The sequence below is a fragment of the Gracilinanus agilis genome, chromosome 2 (genome assembly GCF_016433145.1).
Source record: "Gracilinanus agilis isolate LMUSP501 chromosome 2, AgileGrace, whole genome shotgun sequence".
NCBI lineage: Eukaryota > Metazoa > Chordata > Mammalia > Didelphimorphia > Didelphidae > Gracilinanus > Gracilinanus agilis.
The window spans coordinates 625,876,086-625,901,818 of record NC_058131.1 but is presented as its reverse complement, the minus strand read 5'-3'; the positions used below and the strand labels follow the sequence as shown (position 1 = coordinate 625,901,818).

The window sequence follows — 25,733 nt, the reverse complement described above, 5'->3', positions numbered from 1 at the left end:
TTTGAGACTCCTCCTCAGGGCTGAGTTCTCCTGAATTGTGAGTGAGTACATAAACACCCACTTTGACCCACTGTATTCAGTTGGTTTCACATCCCTTCCAGCTATCCACAGGACATTTGACCAGTGCAAACTTTTCTCCATTGTCACCACATGCATACACCCTGCCATCCTTCCCAGCTTTCCACCTCTTCCCCTAGAAATGATAAGCATATCAATACTACTATTGCTACCAGAGTGAGTGTGACAATCTCTGGTTTTACTCAGAATTCCCTGTGATTAAATTTTCTTTCCCTACATATTATATATCCCCCTATTAGAATGTAAGCTCCAAGAGCCTTGCACATAGTAGTTCTTTTTTTTTTTTACAAAATCTTATTGATTGAGCTATCAACACCTCTGAGATGAGGATTTTAGGATCTAATAGCTCCAAAGATTTGGAGAACCCTGCAAAATTAACCCTGGGAAAATCCACGTTTTACTTCTTTAAGTCTACCTTCTTAAGTCCCATTCTCTTCTATCCAGAGTAACTGCTGTCTCACTTACTGTTCTCACAGTGGGGACCTTCCCATCCTCTACATTCACACCGGTAGCTCCCATTCTGAAGGATGCATATCCCATCATTCATGCATGGGCTGGGTTTGCAGAGGTTGACTGGCCTCTTGGCTTCTGGAATGGAGAAAGAATTAACCTGGAAAAGACTTGGTCAAACCCAAACTTAGATTGACCAGTAGAGATCTGAACCTAACTGAACAAACCTAACAGAAAAGCATAAGGGTGGTAGAGATGACCACAGACACAATATATTTCCCTCTGGTACTATTATACAATACAACCCAGGACACTGAGAATAGACAACGCCACATCTCAGCACTAAAGAAGAACTTGTATACATAATACCCTTAGAATACAGGAATTGAAAGAGATCTCAGGATCATCCATCTAGGTCAGCGGTTTTTTAACTAGGAACCTGTGGTCAGTTTTTTAAAAATGTATTATTTTCACTAATCTTTGATTTCCTTTGTAATGTGATTTCATTCATTTAAAAACATTATTCTAGGAGGGAGTAAAATGACTGCTAGAGAGTCAAAGGAGGCAAGAATCCAACAATGTTTAAGAGCTTTTGATCTAGTTCATCTCTTCATTTTAGAAATGAGGAATTTTAGGGTCCAGAGAGAGATGATTTAACCAAAGTTAAAGAACTGGTAAATGGAAGGACCAGGAGTCTTATTTTCTTACAGAGCTTGTTCACATCATGCCCACTTGTTTGATGATCTATACTTTGTTTTTAAATTTTTATTTTAAATTTTAAAAAAAAACCCAAAATTTTAAATTTTAAAAAATCCCCAAAAAACCCTCTGCAGATTTGAAGATGACCTAGGCTCAAATCCCAACTTGCTACATAACCTAACCTTTTGGAGTCTTGATTTTCTCATCTGTAAAATGAGAGGGTTTTATTGGTTATCTCTTAGATCCCTGATGTCTCAAAATTCATGACCTAGATTTGATCAAGTGCCTTTTGATGGGTAAAAAGCAGGTCCCTGATGAGAATTCAAGTTCCCCGCAGGTTTCCCAGGCTAGCCCAGAGAGCACATTTACCAGCCATCACAGCTCACCTTCACATATCCTTTCAATGAATAAGTCTTGGTAGTTCTTGAGGTCTTCATAAGAAGCCACGTGTATCAGGAAGTCAGGAGAACCTGCAAATCTTAGGAGCGTCTCCTTCAGGACGGGTCCCACAGCTATGACCAGGACCGAGATGCCATTGTTTCGAAGCTTCTGAGCGGGCACAACAGCATCTTCGGTTCCGGTCCCTTCTGTAATCACAACCACTGCCTTGCTCACCCCGGGCCGGGCTCCCTTCTGGACAGTCATCACCTCTTCGTAGACATGCAGGAGAGCGCTGCCGGTGGAGCCTGCCCCATCCATGTATGGAGCCTGGTTGATGGCTTGCAGGAGGCTGGAGCTGGTCAAGTGTGCATCCAGGCCAAACGTGGTCTGGACCCTGCTGCCATAGACAACCAGGCCAATCTGGGTCACATCCCGGTTGATATTGAATTGAAGAGAGCTCCCTCTTACGAAACTCTGGAGCTTCATGAAGTTCTCCTGTCCCACTGTGGCTGATGCATCCAACAGGAAAACCAGGTCCAGAGACTGAGACTGGCAACCTAGTGGAACATAAAGATGCTGAGTCTTTAGTGAATCTGAATCTAACCCAGGGGTTCTTAATGTGGGACCAGTGGACTTAAAAAAAAAAAAGTAGATAACTTTATTTTAATATATTTTTATTTTAATTATATATTATATGTTATATATAAATTCTATATATCATAATTTATTTTATACACATATAAATATGCAAATGTATGTATTTTATACTTTTTGTTTTATACATATTTTATACATAAAAACATAAATCTGAGAAGAAGTCCAGAAATTTCACAGGACTGCCAATGGAATCCATGAGACCATAAAGGTTAAGCACCTCTCTAGAGTACAACTTCTCACACAACCTGTTTCATTACACAAGACTAACCATTGTTGGGGATGACTTGGAAATCCCACCTGTGCCTCTTCCTTTTAGCTGATGGCAGAGGGATGACTGCTAACTAGAAGGCGATCTCCATATTTGTTCATTTCTATTCCTTCTGGGTCAGAAACAGTTAGGAAACCACTCCAACCTCCAGAGAGAATCACATTTAGGGGGTAATCAATCAATCAACACTAGTATGTGCCAGGCACTCTGCTAAGTGCTGGCTTAAAAAAATCCTTTTAACATCGATAAACCAGAAAACACCTGTGGAATAGTGACCAGGATGGTGAGAGGACTCCAAGCCATTCTGAACACAAGGGATTTGTTGGAAGAATTAGTTCTGTTTAGTCTACTAAGTGACACAAACTTAGGAGGTACAAGATAACTGTCTTCAAAAATGAGATTTGGTTGTCCTGTGGAAAAGTAATTAAATCGCTTCACCCCAGAGACCAGAATAAGCACCAATCAATTTACTGCAAGCTACAGGAAGGCAAATTTGTGGCTCAATATAAGCCACAAGTTATAACCCAGGTCTGTGCAGAAATGAAATGGGTTGTCTTTGGAAGGTGGTGAATTCACTGTCACATAAGATCAGTAAATGGAAGCTGGATGACCACCTGCCAGGGATGTGAGAGTGGGGACTGCATACTCCAAGTATTGGGGAGTGGAACAGGGAATGAGTTGAACCAGATGACATGAGGCCCCTTGCAGTCATTAAAATTCAGTGATTCTAATTAGGTCCACTAATGCCACCATCAAGTAGAGAAGAGCTCCTGACTGGTTATGAATGCTTTTTATTAGGAGACATATATTTCAATGACTTCTGTGTTATTTGGGCCAAGAAGACACATCCCAAACTGATTTTTATCACTTGTTAAGTGAACATCTTACCTGGCCTCTGAAGGCTGCAGATTCTTTTCTGGAGTTCAGGGATTTTGTTGAAAAGATCCTGAGGGTTGGAGTAGGTTATCACTTGCTTTGGGTTGCCAGTGATTTCTTCCAGTTCTGCTCTCAGAAACTCACTACCTACTCCAATCAGGAAGAGTCCCCGGTCACGGGCATATCTTGCTGGTCCTGCCACTAGGTCTTGGGGCTTTGAGTCAGTAAGCAGGACCACCACTTGAGGTGGTTGGGGAACATGGGTCTCTCCAAAAGAAAGTATGTCCCCAAAGCCATTATTAGCAACATGCTCCAAAGCTCTTCCTGTCAATGTGGGTCCTCCAGTGAAATGCATTCCGTCCAGGCTCTTCACGAGGCTGGGTACATCCTGGTATTCTCCCATTTGGACGGAGATCTCCACCTCCTTGCTGTACTGAGCCACTGCTACATTTGCTGGAGAGTCCATGCTCACCACAGCCTGGACAAACCTCTTTAGAAAGGCCTTGGCCTGAAGGAATCCCTCCAGGGTTGTGCCCGATGAGCTATCCAGCAAGAAGAGGAGGTTGACAGTGCATTCCAGGCTCAACGTTGGTGCTGAAAGGAGAGAAATCATCATCGTCAGTCAATCAGTAGTCAGAGCAATGGCACACAAATGGGAGATATTGTCATATTTGAGGAATAGCAAGTAGGCCAATAAGATTAGATCATAGTGTGTGGAGGGAAGATTCAAAAGCTAAAAAGGAACTAAGTTTAGAGTTTCAAATGCTGGAAAATTTTCTGTTTCATCATGGAGGTAGAAGGGATCCACTGGAATTTACTGAGTAGGTGGGTGATTTGATCAGGGAAATCACTTGAATATTTGTGTGGAAGATGGGTAGGAGTGGGAATGAAATTTGAAGAAGAGATGCAATAGTTCAGGAGATGAAGGGGTCTTGAACAAGAGTGGAAAGAAAGGAACATATGAGAGACATGATGATAGAAATGACAAGATTTGGCAGCTAACTGACGATGGGGAGTGAAGAAGTAAGGAACTGAGAGTGACACTGAAGTGGCAAACCCTGGAGACTATAAAGTTGATGGTTTCCTCAATAATAAGGAAATTCCAAAGAAGAGATGCCAAAAAGAAACCTTTTGTTTTGGAAATGTGACATTTTGGGATGTGTATGTCGCATCTAGTCTGAAATATTTAACAAGTAGTTGATGAAGTAAGACTGGAGATTAGAAGAGAAATTAGAGGTAGATATACAAATCTCTGAAATCATCTGCACAGAGATGACTGAACTCATAGTTGCTGATTAGATCACCAAGTTCCAGAGTACTGAGATAAAAGATAACCCATAGTTGGTGGGTGTGACATGAAAATCCAGCTAGGGAGATTAAGAGGGGGAAGGTAACAAAAAGAGAAAGCAGACTCAGGAAAATCCATAGAGGAAAGAGTATCCAGAAGAATGTGATCAGCAGGGTCAAACACTACAGAAAAGTCATGAAGGATGAGTATAGAGAAAAAGTCATTAGATTTGGCAATTAAGAACTCATTAGAAACTTTGAAGAGTGGTTTAAAAAAGCCTCACCTCATTGCTTTTTTTTTTTATAAAGCACTCAACATCCATTGATTTCCAAAACTGGTCTGTGAGTGGACAAGGGAAATACTAATATCCCCAAAAATTGAGGCCTGAAAGGTTAAATGGCTGACCCACAGAAGAATAGCTAATGGCCTGTTGGTTGGTCTCTTTACCTCATGTCTCTCTCTACTCCGTTTAACTACCAAAATAACATTCCTTAAGTGTAGCTCTGATCCTGCCATGTCACTCTCTATTCGGTAAACTCCAGTGGTTCCATGCTATCTCTAGGATCAAATACAAAATTGTCTGTTTGACTTTTAAAGTCTGCTCCCTTCCTACCTTTCCAGCCTTCTCACACTTACTTCCCTTAAAATAGTCTATGATCCAGAGACATTGGCTCCTTGCTGTCCCTTAGTCATAACAATCCATCTCCTGACTATGACTTCCAGGTCTGTTGCCCTTCCCTGGAATAAGCTCCCTCCTCATTTCTTCTTCCTCAGTTCCCTCAAGTCTTTTTTAAAATTTATTTTTAAACCCTTAACTTCTGTGTATTGGATCCTAGGTGGAAGAGTGGTAAGGCTAGGCAATGGGGGTCAAGTGACTTGCCCAGGGTCACACAGCTGGGAAGAGTCTGAGGCCGGATTTGAACCTAGGACCTCCCATCTCTAGGCCTGACTCTCAATCCACTGAGCTACCCAGCTGCCCCCACATTCCCTCAAGTCTTCAAGTCCTTCAAAGTCTTACTCCTTCTGTAAGTGCCCTCTGTGGGAGATTATATCTAATTTATCCTGTATAGATTTGGTATAAAATTAGATCCTTGCATTTTGTTTCTCCCATTTGAATATGTGAGCTCCATGAAGCCAGGGACTCTTTTTGCCTCTCTTTACATCCTCAGCACTCAGCATAGTGCCTGGCACATAGTAGATGCCTAAATGTTTGTTGATTTGGTAGAGATAACACTAAAATTCACTGGCAATTTACTCCAAGAATGGCCCTATCCTATACATAGCCTCACCCATCACAAGCTGCAAATACCCTTAAGACTGAAAGCATATTGACCACATAGCTTATTTCTACAGAAAGGAAGTAGAGTAGATAGAGCACAGGGTCTGGTGTCGGGAAGAGCTGAGCTCCAACCCAGCCTCAGACATTTACTAGCTATATGGCCTTGGACATGTCACTTAACCCTGTCTGCACCACTCTTCTCAACTGTAAAATTAGCTGGAAAAGGAAATGGCAAACCATTCTAGTATCTTTGCCAAGAAAACCCCAAATGGGGTCACAAAGAATCAGACAAGAGTGAAATGACTGAACAACAAAAGGGAAGAGAAAGACATCCCAGTTCTGAGTCCCGGCTCATGCATTTATTCATAAGATCTAGGAAGCACAAGGTATTCCAGAGAAGACATCTAAGGAGGCTATGAAACAAGCCAAAACTAAAAGGAATAAGCTACTTGGAACTGTCATAGCTCTCCAACAAGTTGCTGCTTCCAGCACATTTACTATAAATCAGGAGAGACGGATGGTTAAGAGAATAAATACTCACCACAGTTGGCCTCCCCTCCAAATCCAATGGGACAGACACAATGGTACTTGTCTAATCCCTCTAGGACACACGTGCCTCCATTCTGGCAGGGCTGGGAATCACACGGATCTATCAAGCAGAGTTTGCAGAAAGAGATGTGCATTGGCCAAAAATCAATTTAGTCAGAGGCAAAACAATGAATGGTATAATATGGGGCTGAAAATCAAGTCTCAGCCATTAAGTCAAGACCTCCACAGCTTTCCTGCTCAAAACAAAAGCAAGTTCTCTAAGCAATATTAGTTAGTGAGACTTATGGGATAGTGAAAAAAGCATTGCCTCTGGAATAAAAGGACCTGGATTCAATAACCCACCCCTCACACTTACTATCTTTGGGACTGTAGGCACAATTACTCAGCTTCTCTGGGACTCAGTTTCCTCATGTGCAAATGAGGGTTAGATCATGTAGCCTTTTTGATCCCTAAGGACTCCATTTGTTTAATGGAGATCTTTTCTCAGATCAATGACTATATCTAATGTTTATAGCAAGGAAGAACAATTAGCTAATTAATTGTAGAAAATCAGCTAATTAATGAATCAAGTCTATCTATAGTTCTATTGCACTGTTAGAATTTGTCAGGATCAGTAAGACCCTACACCTCTTAATTAGAGCATGGAAGGGTGTTGATTGAACCTGAAGCCTGCTGTGAAATCTAAGGGGGAGGAAATTCAAACATGTTTTTGTTGGTTTACAGGAATTCCTGGCTTTAAATGAAGCTAGCTCTTCTCGCTTAAAACAAAATGCAGTCAGTTCTGGACAAGACTGGCACAGAAAGAATGCTGAAAATCATTATTCTCCCTTGCTGCTGGGATACAAGTCAGCATTTGGTTTTGAGTGAACTTTAACAGCGATAAAGAGCTCAGTGGCAAAAGGTACGTAAAATCACATTCAATATCACTGCAATGTGTTCCCAAGATATTGGTGGGAAGGGTCTTCAACTTGTTTTTTTTTTTCTTTAATAACCTTTACCTTTCCTCTTAGAACCAATCCTGGGAATTAGCTCCAAGACGGAAGAGTGGTAAGGGCTAGGCAATGGGAGTTATAGTGAGGAATTTAGGATATTGATTAAGTATTGATTAAAATAAGATATTTGATAAAGAGTTCTCTGAGGGTGCAGGCAAGGCAGAGTGTTGGGCATGAGACCAGAACTTAGAAGGAGGAACACAGAAAAAGGTTCTGACAGTTGGTGAGGTCCTCTCACGGACTGACAGACTTTCTCTCTGGCTGCTGGTGGAGGCAGACATCTGAGACCTTGCTCTGGGCTGGTGAGAGGGAAGAGAGAACTCTGAAAGCCATCTGAAGAGGTTTTCTACCTTCCTGACTAGAGAAGTCGTCCCTAAGAAGAAGCTGGTAGATCTGTTTTGCTGGAGAACAGCTCAGAGAAAGAAAGACCGAAGGCTGTTTGCATGGACATACCAGGGTTACCTTATTGTCAGTTAGCAGCTGCCATCTTGGCTGACTGAATTTATATGTACTTGGAGATATCTTTATCAAATTAAGTTAGCTGAATAAGGATTTTAGTTAGATTATAGTCAGATTGCGTTTGGGGCTTTTTTAGTGCTAGGCAGTTTTAGTGTAGCTGGATGAACCGAAGGCTTTGTCGTGAGACAAACGTAGAAAGTGGGTGGATATAATTTCCTGTTAGTGTTAAGGCTTTCCTTGTTATTAATCCTTATACTTATATCTTTTAATTATAAATAAATAGATTTTTATGAATTTATAGTCTCCAAGTAAAGTACATACTGAGCTGGTGAAGGGAAGTCACTCCTGGCTTTCCTTCTGAGGGGAGAACTAAAAGATACGTTTGGGAACAACAACAAAGTCTCCTCTTCACAACACAGATAATCTCAATACTTCAGGGTTAAGTGACTTGCTCAGAATCACATAGCCAGGAAGAGTCTGAGGTCACATTTGAACCCAGGACCTTCTGTCCTCAGAACTGGCTCTCAATCTACTGAGCCACCCAGCTGCCTCCAGGTCCTCAATTTTTCACAGCAATCTTTCCAAAGCGACATGAATAAGGGATGGATCTGTTATTTCACTGGTGTAAAGAAGCCCTTCGCCAATGCAAGACAGCATCTCCTCTGCAACTTAATAGTCTTAGAGAGATATGCCTAGGACATTTAGAGTTTAAATGACTTGCCCAAAGTCATGAATCCAGAATAAGTCAGGGCCTTGCCTTGAACCCAGGCAGTCCTGACTTTGATGCCAGCCTTTACCTACCATGCTTCTTCCCAAACATTCCAAAAGGCCCCCAAATTAGAGGCATGGTGTGAAGTACAAGCTGAGTCTACAAGCAGTCATAGCCTGTGTGAAAGCAAGAATCCATACCGAAGAATTAGGTTTCAGATAACAATGAGGCTTTCAACTCTCGGACTAAGGACTTGGGTAACTGGGAGATCCAAACACTGCCTGCCCTAAGCCTTTTGCAAAAGCTCTTTTACCAACATACCCAAGTTTGTTCCTGGGACACAGAAATAAAAGGTCAATCAGAAAACCATACCTGGACATACTGTTCTGTAGCATGTGGCAGGATGGGTTATAAAAACTTTCTTCCAACTAAAAAAAGAAGAAAAAAGTATGGGATTTAGATTCAATTCAATTCAGCAGATATTAAGTACTTGCTATGTGCCAGATGCTTTGCTAAGTCCTGAGGATATAAAAACAAAAATGCAGTATACCTGGAAATGTCAAGGAGCTCACATTTGTAGAAGAGATGCTATATATATATATATATGAGGCAAATGCAAGAGGTGATGAAGATCTAAACGAAGGTGACAGCTATGTAAGTAAAGAGTCTTGGAGAGGTGGGAAGGATGCTGCAGGTAGAATTGACAAAATGTGGAAATTGTTTAGATATGGAAGAATCAAGGATAACTTTGAGGTTATGAACTTGAGTTACTGGGAGGATTATGATACCTCTCAAAGAAATAAGAAGTCTAGAGGAAAGGTATAAATGGGAAAAGGGAAAGGGAGATAAAGTGTTCCATTTTGGAGATATTCAATTTGAGATGTGGGATATCCAAGTGGAAATAAATGTCTAGCAGAATAAAAATGATAATTGGTATTTGCATCCATAGCAGGGAGGAGAGAGACTCTACAGAATTCCTAATTGAATCCATGGGGAAAGGAATGAGTGAGATAGAGGGAAGGAGGAAGAAAACAGCAGAAGTGCCCATGTCTGAGGAAGGCCTTTAAACAGTGGATGGAAGAAGAATGATGATCCAGCGATGAAGATTGAGAAGAAATGGTCAGACAGGTAGAATAAAAGACCCAAGTCAAAGAAGCCAATGGAAAATTACTTCTTAAAGCTAAGCACAATGTCAAACACATGTAGTCCCTGCTACTGGGGTTCTGAAGCTGGAGGATCATTTGAGTTTTGGAGTTCTGAGTGGCAGTGGACTAAGCCAACTCAGTTTCTGAAGTTTGACACCAATATGACATACCCCTAATATGGAAGGAGGGATAGAGAGATGGATGAATGAGGGGTGGAGGGACAGATGAGGAGAAGGAAGGAAGGAAGGAAGGAAGGAAGGAAGGAAGGAAGGAAGGAAGGAAGGAAGGAAGGAAGGAAGGAAGGAAATTGCTTAGAATTTGGCTAAGATCAAGCCAAGGAAAGAAAGGGTTTTCAAAGGTGACAAAACCTGCAGAAAGGTCAATTGAAATAAGGACTAAATAAGTGCCATCAAATAAGTTTTGCATTATGGTACGTGTATAGCCCAGATCAGATTGCTTGCCATCTCTGGGAGGGGGTAAGAAGGGAGGGAGGGAGACAGTTTGGACCATATAACTTCAGAAAACTTGTGTGGAAAATTGTTACTACATGCAATTGATAAAATATCTTTATTAAACTTAAATAAATGCTATCATATTTAGTCATTAAAAATAGGTGATAATTTTGTAAAGATCCAATTGAGTCTAGTTGTGGGGTCAGAAGCCAATCTGAAAAGGGCTGAGAAATGAGGTGAAGAAATAGAGGCATAAGAAATACCGATGACTCTAGGAATTTGTCTACAAAATGGAGAAGAGCAATAGGATAATAGCATGAGGGATAGAGTAAAATATTTAAGTTTTTTGTATTTAAGGTTAAGGAAGATCTTTTTGTAGACATAGGAAAACCACTAGTAGAAAAGGAAAAATTGAAAATCAGAAGAAGTACAAGAAAGAATGATTAAGGGATCAAGTCTCTGAAGGAGAGGTAGGGAATGGGATCAAAGGCATACATAGAATGCGTGTCCTTGGCTGCTTCTAGACTTGGACTCAGGAAGACCCAAGTTCAAATTTTACCTTAGATACTTACTAGAAATCTGGCACAGGGCAAGTCACTTAACCTCTCTGGGCCTTAATTAATTCATCTATAAAATAAAGAGCCTTTTCTTGGTGCCCCTAAGCTCTCTTCTAGCACTAAATCTGTGATTATATAATTTTTCTCAAAAAGTAGGAACACAAAAAGAGAGAACTGAGGCATGCAATGAGTGTGGGCAGCAATGAGAAGCCTTTGAAAGATGGAGGTAAGGGAAAGAAGACTATAGTTGGCTTTTATTTTCTCAGTACAGTAGGAGGTAAAAAGAGAGAGGGGAGAAAAGGTATTGTAGAGAGCTGAAGGAGAGATTTGGAAGAGTGACTATGAGAAATATGATGGAAATCAATCAGGAAAGAATAAAAAGAGGTCCCAACCAACATTAGCTAACATACATTTGCAGTCAGCATGACTGTGTGACTTTCTCCAGCAAAGTTCAGTAGTACATGAATAGTAATGGAAAAAGGAAGGGTTGGCGTTTATCAAGGCAGGAGCAATGATAGGATAAGGATACAAAAGAATTCAGAGTTATAGTTGATCCAGATAACCAGAGAGTCATGCCTGGAAAGGGGAAAATTAAACCAGAGCAAGGATGTTGGGCTAGAACAGATGTTGATGGAAGGACTGAACATCTCAGTGAAGTCAAGGGATACGTTTAATAGTGGCAAAAGAAGAAGGGAGATGCTGGGATCAATGGTTGTGATTAGAAAGGGGAATTTTAGAGGATCAGAGGTAGCCTAATTATGGGGAAGGGGATCCTCTGTAGGGATGGCTGGGGTGTCATGAAGATGGAAGTCATAGGAATTGAGGAAACTGATGAACTGTGAAGCTATCAGATTTAAGGGAGCATAAACCCAAGCACAAGACACAGAGGGAGGTTAAAAGGAAGACTGTGAGCAAAGTTCTGAATTCCTTGAAAAAAGAGAAATAATGACACTGAGGTCTGTAGATCACTTCACAAGGGTCTGATAAACACAGATACATTAAATTGCAAAAGGAGCAGCTGTTTTTGAGTAATGTTGGTCCAAAAGTGTTAGTGAAGAACAAGGAGTAAGCCTGGCCATCCTATTCCCATGTGTTGGGAGTAGGGTGTGGAGCATGAGAGAAGGAGTCTTGGAGAGAGCAGCCAGGGATGCTGGGATGGGAGAGAGAGAAAGAGCATCCTCACACCGAAGCCAACTCTAGCTACCATATCTTGCTCTGTGTTTTCCATCAGCCACTCTGCTTTTTTCCTCTCCACAGAATGCTCTTTCTTCATTCTGGGCAGCTCCCTCTGCCACCCACTTTTCAGCTCTCTTTTTTGTGTCTCTTCCCCCATTAGAAAATAAGCTCCATGAGGACAGTGACTGTTTCTTTTTCTTATTTGTATCCTTAGTACTTAGTGCAGTGTCTGGCACATAGCAAATGTTTAATAAATGTTTGCTGAACTGTGTTTGTGTGTTTATGTGTATATACACACATATTCTCTTTAGATATAAATGAATATATGTAACATATACATATATACAGACTATATGTATATACACAAATATATGTAAGCACACACACAGCTGAATGTTATTCTCGTACCTATAGTATTCAAATATCTGAAATACAAAGTTGATAACAGTTTGGCTCATAAAATATTAAAATTTATAAAATAAGGGTTTTATTTTTATTTATTTTTTATATAATATATTTTTTATAAAATATATTTTTAATATTTTTAATAAGGGACAAAAATAAATTGTCCTCCAAATCCTGGCTCCCTCTCCTAAACTGGTGTGGCAGACATTTTTTAAGTAGGTACCAAAAATCTAAATAAGTATAGATTTTTTTTTCAAAAGCCTACTACTTAAAAAAAAACCTATTAACCTTCTGTTTTAAAATCAATACTGTGTATTGCTTCAAAGGCAGAAGAGCAATAAGGGCTAGGCAATGGGAGTTAAGTGATTTGCCCAGGATCACACAACTAGGAAATGTCTGAGGCTAGATTCAAACCCAGGACCTCCTGTCTCTAGGTCTAGCTCTCTATCCACTGAGCCATCAAGCTACCCCACAGTAGTGTATTTCTTATGGAGTTGTTCTGGGTTAGAAAAAGTCCTGGTTTTGGAGTCAGAAAACCTTAGTTCAAAACCGGACTATGCCACCAATGGACTGTGTAACTGGGCAAGTCACTTGGGTTCTGAGGTCCATTCTAGCTCAAAATCTAAGATCCTCTCCTGTCCCGGTGTCTTATGGTGGTGTGCCAATAGCCTGGGCCCTCAAAGACTATGCCAGTAGAGCTAAAGCTCTGACAAATCCTAACCAAAATGGACAGTCTTTCAAAAGCCTGAACCCAAGGGGGGAGTCCACACCTACTCTCTAAGGATAAGTCTAGCTAAGCTCAGGAAGGTTCTAGACTAGATTGGTTGTGGGAATAAGGTAGGCACCAAATGTAAATATGCCATGTATAGTTTAAAAATCTCTTCTTCCATTCACCAAAATTCCTGAAGAACCCCTTCTTTGCGAGAGGACCTGTCCCAGTGAAGAGGGTACTCAAACCTACCAAATGAAAGCTCCATGTTATGGAGGCAGCATGGTACAGTGACAAGAACCCTGGACTAAGAACGCTGACTCCTTCTTTGATCAGGGGATCAGGACTGTAGTCTCCATTTGGTCATTAAGTAGCTGTGTGATAAAATCACCTTGGATAAAGGTCATTTTAATTCCCTAAGCCTCATCTTCCTTTCCTGTAAATGCGACAAATTAGACTCAATAATTTCTAAGATTTCCTCTCACCCAAACATTCTACAAAGCCATCTCTCCCTGTTCTTTCTGAGCTAGGAGAATGTGATCATCCTCTTAGGAGGCTTCTAAAACATTGGTGACAACTCCAGCAAGGAGGTGACTGGTAAGGGGCGAAGGGACACCCTATGGCAAGAGAGCTCCCTGGCTCATCCCAGGCAAGAAGAATTGGGGAAAAAGTTCATACTCGTGTAAAATGTCCATCCAGGAGGAAAAAACTAGAATGGCTGCCAAATTACCAGCTCATTAAGGATCCGGTCCCACAGGTCTCATAAAATTACAAGCCCAAGCAAAGGCAACTATGCATGTCTTTGAAATGGAAAGAAAATTTTGAGGGAAGGGTTGAGTGGAATGTCTTCAACTGAACAAGGCTCTTGACCTAGTAGGAGGGTCCATATTTCCTCCAAGAAGACTGTGCTCCATCTTTAGGGAGGTCATTTACTGATCTGCTATCAGAAGAGCAGAATGCTGAACTGTTTTTCTAGCATCAAGATGGATGTGCCTGGGTTCACCTCTGATTTCTTTTTTGGACATCCCCTCTTGTGACTCTGATTGGGAAAAGAGTACATGTAGCCTGGGGCCACAGAATCAAAGACCCATAGACCTTGAGAGCTAGAATGGACCTTTGAGATCGCAGGATCTTGGAGATAGGGGGGACTATTGAGGCCATCTAATTCTACCTATTCATTTTACAGATGGGAAAAGTGAGTCACCAGAGAAGAGAGGTTAAATAACTTGTCAAAAGTCATACAGATCATAGCAGAGTCAAGATTCGAATCTAGGTTTCCCAGAGGAAGGACTTAAAATCAGATTTTCTGATTGCTAATTCAGTGCTTATGGTTCTATAGAAGACAGCTAAGTGGTACAGTGAATGGAGTGTGTTAGGCCTGCAGTCAGGAAAACCTGAGTTCAAATCCAGCCTCAGACACTTATAGCTATATAAACCCGAACCATCATTTAACACCTGTCATCCTCAGTTTCCTCATCTGTAAAATGGATATAACACTATCTACCTTCTAGAGTTGTTGTGAGGATCAAATGTGATAATACTTGTGAAGCATTTGGCACATAACAAGTGCTACATAAATATTAGGTACTATTTTTATTATATAAGAATCAACCTGAACATCAATAATACCACACTGCAACAACCCATTTTCTCATTTCCATCCTCAAAAAAAAAAAAACCCTAAACATGAATGTTATATTATGCCTTACTTCAGAGGAGCTTCGAGTGTTTGGAGCCTTTTACTATTTGTGTTCAAGCTTCTCCTGATGCCACATTCAAGGCTGATGGCACAGAACAAGTGACTCATTTAAGAGCACTGGACTTGGAGTGAGGAAGACCTAGCCTTCCTCAGAAATTTATTCTGTGCCCCTGAGTCTCTCCGAGCCTCGGCCTTCTCATCTATAAATCTGGTTCGATCATAATAGCAACCTTCCTCCTAGGGTTATTGTGAGGATAAAATGAGATCATGTCTATGAAGATTTTTTGGGAAGGCTGATACAAATGGCAGCTGTTATATAATAAATGATTATTGCTCAGGTCCAACTAGACCAAACTAGTTTCACTTACAGGCCTCACATGGCAATAAATTAATGAGACAGTTCAGCCTGCTCAACATTTTCCTATATCACCAGAGAGCTGTCATTGGCTCCTTCCCACCTGGCCCCACTCCCTAAGCCATGTCCTCATCCCTTCTGCTGAAGGCTCTATTGATGTATGTTTATGGAGAGCTGCACACTACAGTTCCCCTCTGCCGGTGTACCCCTGTATGCTGCTTCTTTCAGAATTTATTTTGAGGAATCGTTCACTCCTGGTTCTGGCCCCAGGACCCAAAGAATAGAGTGGACTCACCTGTAGAATGGGCAGAGGGATGAAAACACTGCTTTGGTTTTCTTTGAACCTCTCCAGCACATAGAGTTCCCAGTGACCTCTCTGATGGTCTCGAGTGTCTTTCGTTCACAAAGGTGAGGCTCAACTCTGCAACCTGGGGTAAATGCCCCCAAAACAGATGCCAGGGATTTCATCCTGCTTTCCCCTGGTTGCTGACACTAACTACAATGTATAGGTTCCACTCATCTTTACCAGCCATTTGCTAACACTCTGGGGAAAGTCAAGTGATATGTGAAGAGAGGTAAAAATGCACTTTTGGTGATTAAATCTAAAAATGGGCAGGGGAGAGTTAATCCCATCTTCACAGATAGGAAAAGATTATGGCAGGAGAGTTGCTAACCTGAAAGATGAGTGGAGCTTTCCAGCTCCTCTCAGTTTGAAACATATTTAAGAACTTGCTAAGGTATATCAAGGAGCATTTCACTACTCTTTCCAATCCAATCATCCTCCGATCCATTCTCTCCCCCACCCCCAGCCATGTCATTTGTATAGATAGATAGATACAGGCACACATGCACAGAAGCCCTTCTTCTCTCATAGGCACTATTTCCATTCTCCTGCCCCAAGGCTGAAAATTAACAAAGGGGAGTAAGAAAACCTACCCCGTATCAATTCTGCCATAATATCCCAGTTGAGAAAGGAAGCTAAAAAATTGGTTTTGGGAACAAGAGAGAAGCATGAAGGACTAAAGGGGTAACAATTTCTACCCCTCCAGATCTATCTCCTTATTAAACAGAGAGAGAAGTACTACCTACTCGTAGTTAGGTAAGGAAGTCTCAGGACTGGCCCTAAAGTTATTGTGCCCCAAAATAAGCCCTTCACCAAAATGCTGCTACAAGCCTAGACTTCAAACAACAAGTCCTCTTCATCTTCAAGTCAGATAAATACATGAGACAAGGCTAAAGAAGCTTGGGTCTAGCACAGTGATTCCCAAAGTGGGCGCCACCGCCCCCTGGTGGGTGCTACAGCAATCTAGTGGGGCGGTGATGGCCACAGGCGCATTTATCTTTCCTTTTAATTGCTATTAAAATTTTTTAAAAATTAATTTCCAGGGGACTAAGTAATACTTTTCTGGAAAGGGGGCGGTAGGCCAAAAAAGTTTGGGAACCACTGGTCTAGCAGGAACAGAAGGCAAAATGATAGAGCATCTTATGGGCAAGTTGCCATCTTCTCATCCTTTCCCCTTATGACGTTGTCCTTGGCATTGCTAACTTTTCTCTTAGAGGACCACCTCTGCTCCCTAAAACCTGAGGCTGGATAAGCAAGCAGGAAGAGCTTTACCTGGAGCTGTGGCATTACAGATGGCCAAGCTGGAGAGAGTGCTGTAAAGGCCATTGGTAGCATCATCCACATGCTCTGCAAACAACACATATTGATCCTTGGGTTCACTTGCTAAGGTGTGAAGCTCTGTCCACCTGCCCCAAAAAGAGAAATTCAAGTGGCTCTTCTCCCTTTGATCACATGAGGAGAAAAAGAGCCCAGGTCATCAAATGACAGATTGTCTGGTTATCTCTGGTTCGAGAGTACGAGTGAATGAGAGTTATCTTATGTCTTTGGACTTTTAGACTAGGTAGAGTCTCCTCTTGAACAGTGTCTACTAGCTGTCTCCCAGAAGAGCTAGAAGAGGACAAGCCATTAGTCCTGATAGCTGAGTCCAGGCAGAATGTTACAGAAGATATTTTAAAGGATTTAGAGTCAGGATTCAAAATTGTTCTCAGACACTAGCTGTGTGACTCATGGGGAATTTAACTTCTCTGGATCTAAGTTTCTGCATCCATGAAGTGAGTCTAAAATCCTCCTCATCTCTATCTATGATCTAGTTATTAATTCATCAGCATCAATAATCATTCACCGAGTAGCTGTTAAACTGGCAAGGTTTTTGGAGAAAGAGAGAACCTTTTCCTTCAAAATCTTACCAAAAAAAAAATGCAATGTTGCCATGGAAATAAAATGGGACTTGGGGACAAAAAGCCTTGGTTTGACCTCCCTGGCTTCCTTTAAGTCCCACTAAAATCCTACCTTCCTTCTATAGGAAGCGCTCCCTAATCCTTCTTAATTCTAATGCCTTCCCTTTGTTAATTAATTCATATTTATCCTGCAAATAGCTGCCTTGTATATATTTGTTTGCAGGTTCTCTTCCTCATCAAATTATAAGCAACTTGAGGGCGGGAAGTCTTTTGCTTCTTTTTGTATCCCTCAAGACACAGTTCACGGAATGAATGAATGAAGGAATTGAATTGAATTCTCTAGCTCTAGCTCTATCAATTAGCTGTGTGGCCTGAGGTATGAGATGCAATCTCTCTGAGCCTCATTTTCTTTATCCATAAAATGGAGATGATATTCACTCCATCTACCTCAAAGGACAGTTATAACCAAATGAAATATTTGAAGTGAAAACACTCTGCTATCCTAACATGCTGCATAAATGTGACTTGTTATTATTACAGTCTACTTAGAGAGACAAAAAAAAAAGAAATAACAAGGAAATCTGTGCTAAGCCCCTAAAGCCAGAGAGATGCCAAGGTGGTGAGTGACTGCCAACTGGTGCCAATATTGGCCAGTGACTAGAGGAAGACACTTGAGAATTCACAAGCCTCAGGATTGAAAATGTACCCACCAGTCCCTTTTCTCTCCGTTTTGCTGGTATAACTAAATGCCTCTTCCTGACAGTTTCTTACCTTGGGAACCTGACTCCCACAGCAAACACCATGACTCCCCTTTCCTTCAGTTGGTTGGCAGGAAGGGCAATATTTCCTTGGGATTTCCCATCAGTGACAATGATAAGGAGCTGAGGGACGGAAGAGTTCCTTCCCCCAGGGAAACCTTTACGGAGAAGATATTTCAGAGCAAGACCTGTTTCGGTGCTCCCTCCTCTGAAAGCACAAAGGAAAAAACAGGGAAGAAGGCAGAGTTAATGAGCTGAGGATAAGAGGCAAGGATCAGGATTTAAAATGTATAGCATTTTCCACTGTTCATTTTCCTCCTAGTGTAGACTTGGAATGAAGTAACATTCGTTGTCTCATTGAAATAACACCACAGGCTTCACAGAATGATGGAAAAAGCCCCGGAGTAGTAACAGATTCCAGCTCTGCCACTGAAGTCTAAGACTTTGAGGATACCAGCCTCAGTTTTCTCAAAAGTAAAATGGGATGGTATTGAAATCAAAGGTTCCTTCTAATTCTAACAAACTATGAATTTATAAGCATATCTTAAGATCATAGAACTAGAGCCAGAAGGACCCTCATGGAATATTTATCCCAGTCCCTTCATATTACAGACAAGGAAACCAAAACTAAGTGACTTGCTCAAGTAAGCATCAGAAATGAGATCTGAAACAAAACCTGTTGTGGTATTTTTGAGGGAATTATGTTTTTCATACATGCAGATTTTCTAGGTAACTGAAACTCTTTTAAAAAACTAAAACTTTTTTTAAAAATTTAATCATTTTAGATGGAAACTTCTCTCAGGTTCATCCCTGACTTATGGAATGTATTGAATAAATTTAACTTTTTCCTGACATTACTCTCACTTTTAAAAATGTGCAGTCATACAGAAATACTCCCTACTACTTCCTTTTTAGTATTTCTTTCTCCCACACGATTGTCAGGTTGTCCAAGATCCCTTCTATAGCTAACATTGTGTTTGCCTCTGATACCTAAATCCTCACCATCAGTACTCTTCCACCCTGGCACTCGATTTGGTGCTTCTAATCTGTTCTGGGCTAGGAAACCATATGAACAAATCTGTTAAGAGCTGAATTTATAAGGCTTTTAGTGAGGTTCTCAGAAGCAAATACTTGTGTTTAGTTTAGTATAGATTTTATGTCAGTTTTTTCAGTAACTTGCAAGTCTTTTCTGCTTGCTCCTCAGCTCAAGGCTGTGTTCTAACTATCAATGTACTACAAGTGTGAGCTTTTCCCATGGACATTGCACATATTTGTGGGAGACTGTGCCCCAGGTTTATATGGAAAATGCTTTGTAGGTACTGTTATCACTCTGTCATCTTAGTAAATGCCTTTTCTAAAAAATAACTATATCTTCCAACTGTTTATAAGAAGCAGATCAATGGAATGCATCCTCACAGGGTGAGAAACTGGGGGTCATAAATCGAATAGACAAGGATACATCAAGCTGGGGAGCAGGCCAAAGGGGGTACTACACATTTAAAGCAGCAACATCAACATGGATCTGATTTATTTCTTCTGCTGCTTATTGGACTGAGATTTGAATTTAGAATGTCAGCAGTTAAATGGAATACATGTTCTTAAAAGTGTGGGATTCTTTAAAAAAATAAAAACAAAATTCTCTTATTCTTCCTTTCTGCCAATGCTTTGGAGATAGAAGTGAATTTTTAATCTATTTTCTTGGTTGTTATGATCAACGAATTCATCACCCAGTAGCCAACCCGCTAAGGATGAGCCACTCTATCCTTAGGTAGGCTGATCCTCAGATAAGAAATATGACTGAGTGCAAAGACTATATTAAAAGCATTTCCATTTTGGTACAAACTGCCAGGCATTGGTGTTGACTTGAGGGAAAATGTCATTTTGTTGGATTTAGCAAATGGGATGACTGTGGAATGTTAGGGAGGTATAGCCAAAAAGTATATAGGGTGTAGACTTAAGAGACCAGAGAGTGAATCGTGTCTCTGTCACTAGCAACATGTGGTAGTTTAATCTCTCCAAGCATTTGTTTCCTCATCTGTAAAATGGGCATAATATTTTACTTGCCCTCCCTAATCATAAGGTGATGGTGGAAGAAATATTTTGCAAACCTTAAGGCACCGTAGAAAGGTGTCACTGTTTTTGAATCATTTGCCATAGGGTCTCACTCAAAGATACTCAGTAATCTTGTGACAAATGGTATATTCTAAACACTTTATAATGCCAACTTTGACTACATTGCTGATATCAAAATTAATCTAGGCCATTATGGTCTTCAAAAATGGCAACTATTCTCAACAAGCCTTATGTAGTTGGAAAGATAATTCTGATAAGATCTGAATCTTTAAGAGCAATCTGTTCTCTCATTTGAAAATTATTCTTTAGCTTTCTTCTCACTTAAAGCCCCAAAGGATCATCGTCCTAAAAGCTAAGAATTAACTTATTAAAATATCAGCTTTTGTGTCAAAGGGAGGATGCCATACATATGTCCTGGCTATGATCTTACTCCCTGGTGACTTTTATCAAAGTAGTTAATCCAAACCATTGTTTCAGGACCTCATCAAGGCGTGCTTACTCTACCGAAAGCAAGCATCTCCTTGTTTGCTTGCCCATGACTTTCCATCCTGCATTCTCAATCACTGAAACTAAAAATAAAAAATACTCACTATCTGTAGCTCTTTGTTCTCTTATTTTTCATAACACATTTTCCATTGCAATTGTTTTTTTTTAAATTATTCTTTTGGATTGAACACCTGCCAAAGGACATCTTTTATCTGATCTCCCCTGTGGATTCCAGCCTCCTTCTCCACATCCGCTCACTTGTGGCTGAGGCACAATTTCGGGATCTGAGAGTCAAGTAAGAAGAATTCCTAACCCCTTTGATCCAAATATAGGAGGCAGACTTTCCTGTTTGTGCTCCTTTATCCAGCACGTCTCCCTCCACCATCATCTACTTCACCGTCCAAAGTGGATGTGAAGCCATAATGAAAGCTGCTCGTTGACCAGGATCGAACCTGGAAGGGCAGTAGAACCAGAGATCTGGATATTGAGGAGCCTCCAAAGCAGATCCCCAAGTTCACAGATGAAGACTTCATCTTATACCAGTGCAACACCATCATGAGATACCTACATCACAAGTTCAGGCTGTGCAAGAAGGGTACTTGAGAAGCTACTATGGCAAATGATGGGACAGCTGAAGGAATGCTCCCCTCTCTGACTGTGGGGTCTAGCTCTTTCCAGCGAAAGCTCAGGACCTTCCTGACCCCGTCCCAGTATACTCATCTCCCCATCAATGACAATGGTAAACAGCAATGGGTTTATTCTTGACTCCTCTTAGAAAACAAAGGTTTTAAAAAAATAAATGGTGTCAAACTCAAATAGAAATGCACACCACTAAATCATATATAAGGATCCCTGCTGCTTCAAATTGGAGAGATTAAAATTAATATGCAAAGAACTAAATATCATATTTTATAAAGTTTTACTAATAAAAAAGCTAACTAAAAAATACTAACGAGCCTGCTCCCAAAAGCAACAGAGAAAGAGGGAGGAGTTACAGCAAACTATATACAAATGTGAGGACACAAACGTAGATAAAGGGAAAATTATTCTGGGTAATACAGAAAGGGAAGTTTTAGGGATTCAAGATCTCCACTTATACAATATTGAGTTTAAAAATGACATGTTTTATGTATTATATAGGCATAGATATCATTAATACATCAATTCATTAAAATTAGATAGAAACAACATTTTATTCTGGTTTGGGCAGTACTTGGGAATGTTGGGCACCATAAATAGACTGTAGGCTATGTGTTCAACACCACTGACATAGAAGATTGAGTGTTAGACTTCAAATTAGGAAAACCTGGATTTGAATCCTGCCTCAGACAATTACCACTTGATCTTGAGCAAGTCACTTAACCTCAGACTTGTTTTATTCATCTGAAAAATGAGGATTATAATGATATCAAAAGCATTCAACTCAAAGGCAATTATGAGGATCAAATAAGATAGCACATAGAAGTACTTCCCAGACCTTAAAATCTGATGTAAAAGTCAGTTTTTATGATTTGGGGTATCAATCTGGTTATATCACAGGGATTATATTGTAGCTCAATGTACCACTAGAATTCTTTTTCTAGGAGCTTAATATATATTATTTCATTTGAGACTTGTAACAACTCTATGGGATAGCTTATATGGGCATTATTGCTTCCATTTTACAGACTGGGAAACTGAGGCTTAATGACTTTCTCATAGTAACAGCAAATGGCACAGGGAGGTTTTCCCACTCCAAGTTAATCACCCAGTGCTGCCACTGTTTTCTTGTTCCCCACCAAACAAAGTGACCTAAAAAGTTTTGGCAAGTATTGGGGAGTTTGGGCTCTGCTTAGTTTGTGAGGGGGTGGTTTCTGACTTTAGAATCTGGGGTCATTCAACTTGGAGAAGGGTCAGGACCAGAACTGGAGATTTTATTTTCATTTTTAAGGGACTAAATTTATTTAAAATTAAAGATAGACTTTGGCTATTGCTCTTAAAGAATCTGATTTTTTCAAAACCAATGCCACAATAATCTCTTATCATCAGAAATCTTAACAGAGAGCCTGTGAACTTTAAAACTTATCTATTTTGGTAACCATTTCAATACAGTTGGTTTCCTTTCTAATCCTAGCCATTTTATTTAATGCCCTTAAATACTGTATTCAGAGAAGGGCTCTATCAGGTTGAAAAAGGGGTGTATGATGCCAAAAAGTCTAAGAGCCCTGCTCCAGGACTTACTTAGAGATTCTGCCCTCCCTTTCAAAGGATAATCCTCTAAGACTGAAAAGATAAGATTCCTCTCCTAAAGATCTGAATATAGGCACTTGCCAATTCTCAGAGCTGAAATGGTTGTGGTAGATGATAGAGGGCTACACTGGGCATTGGAAAAACCTTGGTTCAAATCCCACCTCCAACATTTACTAGCAAGTGAAGATGGTCAAGTCCTGTTAATCTACAGTAATTATAGCACTGTCCTGAGGTGCACATAAGACAATTTATACAAAGCGCTTTGCAAACTCAGAAGAATAATAAATATCAACATTATTTGTTCATATATAGTTTATAATAATATCAGTTATTAGTCTAATTGTAACTATGGAAGACTAAAACTTACATGTCTTTTAATTCATTCAGATTCCTGCCCAGAAACTCTGGCCTCATTAGCTTTTGGAGACTATCTACAAGGAACAACTGCTCACTTCTCTTCTTGGCGTTGAATGAAAATAACTGAGATCATCATTTAAAAAGCTATTTTTCATCAAGGGGACTCAGAGTGCCAGGGTTATCTCTGGACCTCGAGATTTCTTTTTTTTCCCTGAGAAAAAGATAAACTAGCATTTTCTGGTTTTTTCCCTCTAGAATTATTTGATCCAGTCCAACATTTAGATCTTTCATCTGTAAGAGGGATAAACAACCAGTGCAGAGGTCATCATTTTGTCAACATTCTTTTGTTCTGATTCATAAGATTTCATCATGATGCTAAACTCCAGACTCTCAGCACAACCTCATTTTCAGTGTCCTCCAGGACCCTTAAGAGTGGTCAGAAATAAGTCACTATTGCCTTCCATAACCTTTGAAACAAGGTGGTGACACAAAGAGCCTGTTATGGCTCTTTCCTCTAACAAAGGACAGAGATCACAAAAAGACTTGTTTAAACACCTTTTAAATATCACTGGTTTTGACCAAAAAAAGGATCCCCATCACCAATGGCTCTGAATGAACATAATCTTAACATTTTAATTTTTTAAATGTGTTTAAAAGTATAGTTGAAAGAGAGTATGGGGCAGTGCAAAATAGTCTGCTATGTTGGCTGCCTCCAAAATTCCTGAGAGTTGGCAAATGTTTTAACAAAATAAATAAAAATATAATAAAACAAAACGTTACCTATGGTTTCCTAAGTGAATATGTGGCTAGGCAAGGATCTATTTCTATTTGAGTTTGACACCAATGGTGATTTAGTGGATGGTGGGCTGGCTTCAGAATCTGAAAGACCTTAAGTTTGACTTCTACTTTTGATGTGTTAACCTTCCTTTGCTCCTGAAAACTCTCTCAAACTATAAATCACAAAGAAGGCACCAGTCTGAATTAGTAGAAGGCATATTCTTATGAGGAGTTCCCCCTATCAATGAAATCACAAGACTACTTCAAAAATGAAAACTTTAGTTATTCCAAAAATGGGCAATGAAGAGGCTAATTTCAATTGTTTTCAACTGGGTTTGCCTAACAGTGGAAAGAGCCCTGACCTGGGAATTAGGAGAGCCGGCTTCTGTTTTCAGCTCTGCCACCAAACTGCCTATGATGCCTTTGGACAAGTCCCTCAACCTTTCTGGGACTCCATTTCCTCATATTTAAAATGAGGCTGCCCTAGATCATTTTTAAAGCACCTTTTAGCTCTAAAAATCTTTGATCCTTGCTACTCTTCTGTTTTAGAACTAATACTAGGACAGATGATAAGGTTTTTTTAAAAAAATAAAAATAAGAAAATTTCCCAGTTCTACAGTTATAAGCTTAATCTAACAAGGGCTATGATGTGGGGAGGGAAGATACTTTCCAAAGTCAAGGTCCTCTATCACATGCTAAGCTTTACTTCAACACAAAATTTCAGTGATTCTGACACAAGAACAGCAAGAGAGACTTCATCAAAAGCTTTACTAAAATCAGGGTTAATTGTATCTCTGGTGTTTCCCCAAGCTACCAGTCTAGTAATTGTCAATGAAGGAAATAAGGTTAGTGTACCATGGCTTGTTCCTTAGATCCCTGATCACTCTTGCCTTTTTTAGACATTCCCTAATCATCTAACTTATTCTGAAATTCTGCCAGGAACTGAAGTGAAGCTCAGCAACCTTTGAATTACAGACTCCATTCTCTTTTTTTCTTAAAATTAAAAATTTTAAATTAGAACATTTATCCTTTTCCAATCCAATGGGTGTGAGAGAGAATGAAGAGAGAAGCATGTGTAAGGCATTTGTGCTAAGCATTTTTTTAAAAGAAATATCATCTTATTTGATCCGCCCAAGAACCCTGCAAGATGGGTGCTATTATTATATTCATTTTAGAGCTGAAGAAACTAAGGTATACAGAGGTTAAATGACTTGCTCAGAATCACATCGCTAATAAATGTCTGAGGCCAAATTTAAACTGATTTCATACTCTGTGTATATGGCATCACAGTTGTATATGATATAAATAAATATATAAATAATGGCAATTCCTACCCTCAGTCCCCAAAGCTACAACTGTGTGAAACACGTGCCAGCATGGGGTAAGAGAAGGATCAAAATCCTCTAAGAGGAGCCATCTTAGAAGCCACCAACATCTAAGATCCTGGGGTTATCAAATCATACTTACTTGAAAACGATTTTCTTGATTTTTTCTTTTACTTCCTCTCGGGTAAAAAATGAATCCAAGGGGAATTCCAGCTGAGGAACTGAGCTAAACTGTAATATACCCACTCTGACCTGCAAGGAAAACACTGAATTTGAGACAACAAAATGTTTACTTTCTACTTTA

At 40.1% G+C, this 25,733-nt stretch overlaps 1 protein-coding gene across 1 annotated transcript in view; it reads right to left on the bottom strand.

Annotated features, from left to right (window-relative positions):
• VWA2 (von Willebrand factor A domain containing 2) overlaps positions 1-25,733 on the bottom strand; it is a 37,245-nt gene that overhangs the window by 622 nt on the left and 10,890 nt on the right. Inside the window, exons 4-12 of the mRNA XM_044662584.1 lie at positions 25,572-25,681; positions 18,196-18,390; positions 16,799-16,932; positions 15,479-15,611; positions 9,058-9,113; positions 6,518-6,625; positions 3,422-4,003; positions 1,614-2,165; positions 544-666 (exon numbers count right to left, since the gene is read on the bottom strand). Coding sequence (XP_044518519.1) covers positions 544-666; positions 1,614-2,165; positions 3,422-4,003; positions 6,518-6,625; positions 9,058-9,113; positions 15,479-15,611; positions 16,799-16,932; positions 18,196-18,390; positions 25,572-25,681 — 1,993 coding nt within the window. The remainder of the gene's footprint in view (positions 1-543; positions 667-1,613; positions 2,166-3,421; positions 4,004-6,517; positions 6,626-9,057; positions 9,114-15,478; positions 15,612-16,798; positions 16,933-18,195; positions 18,391-25,571; positions 25,682-25,733) is intronic.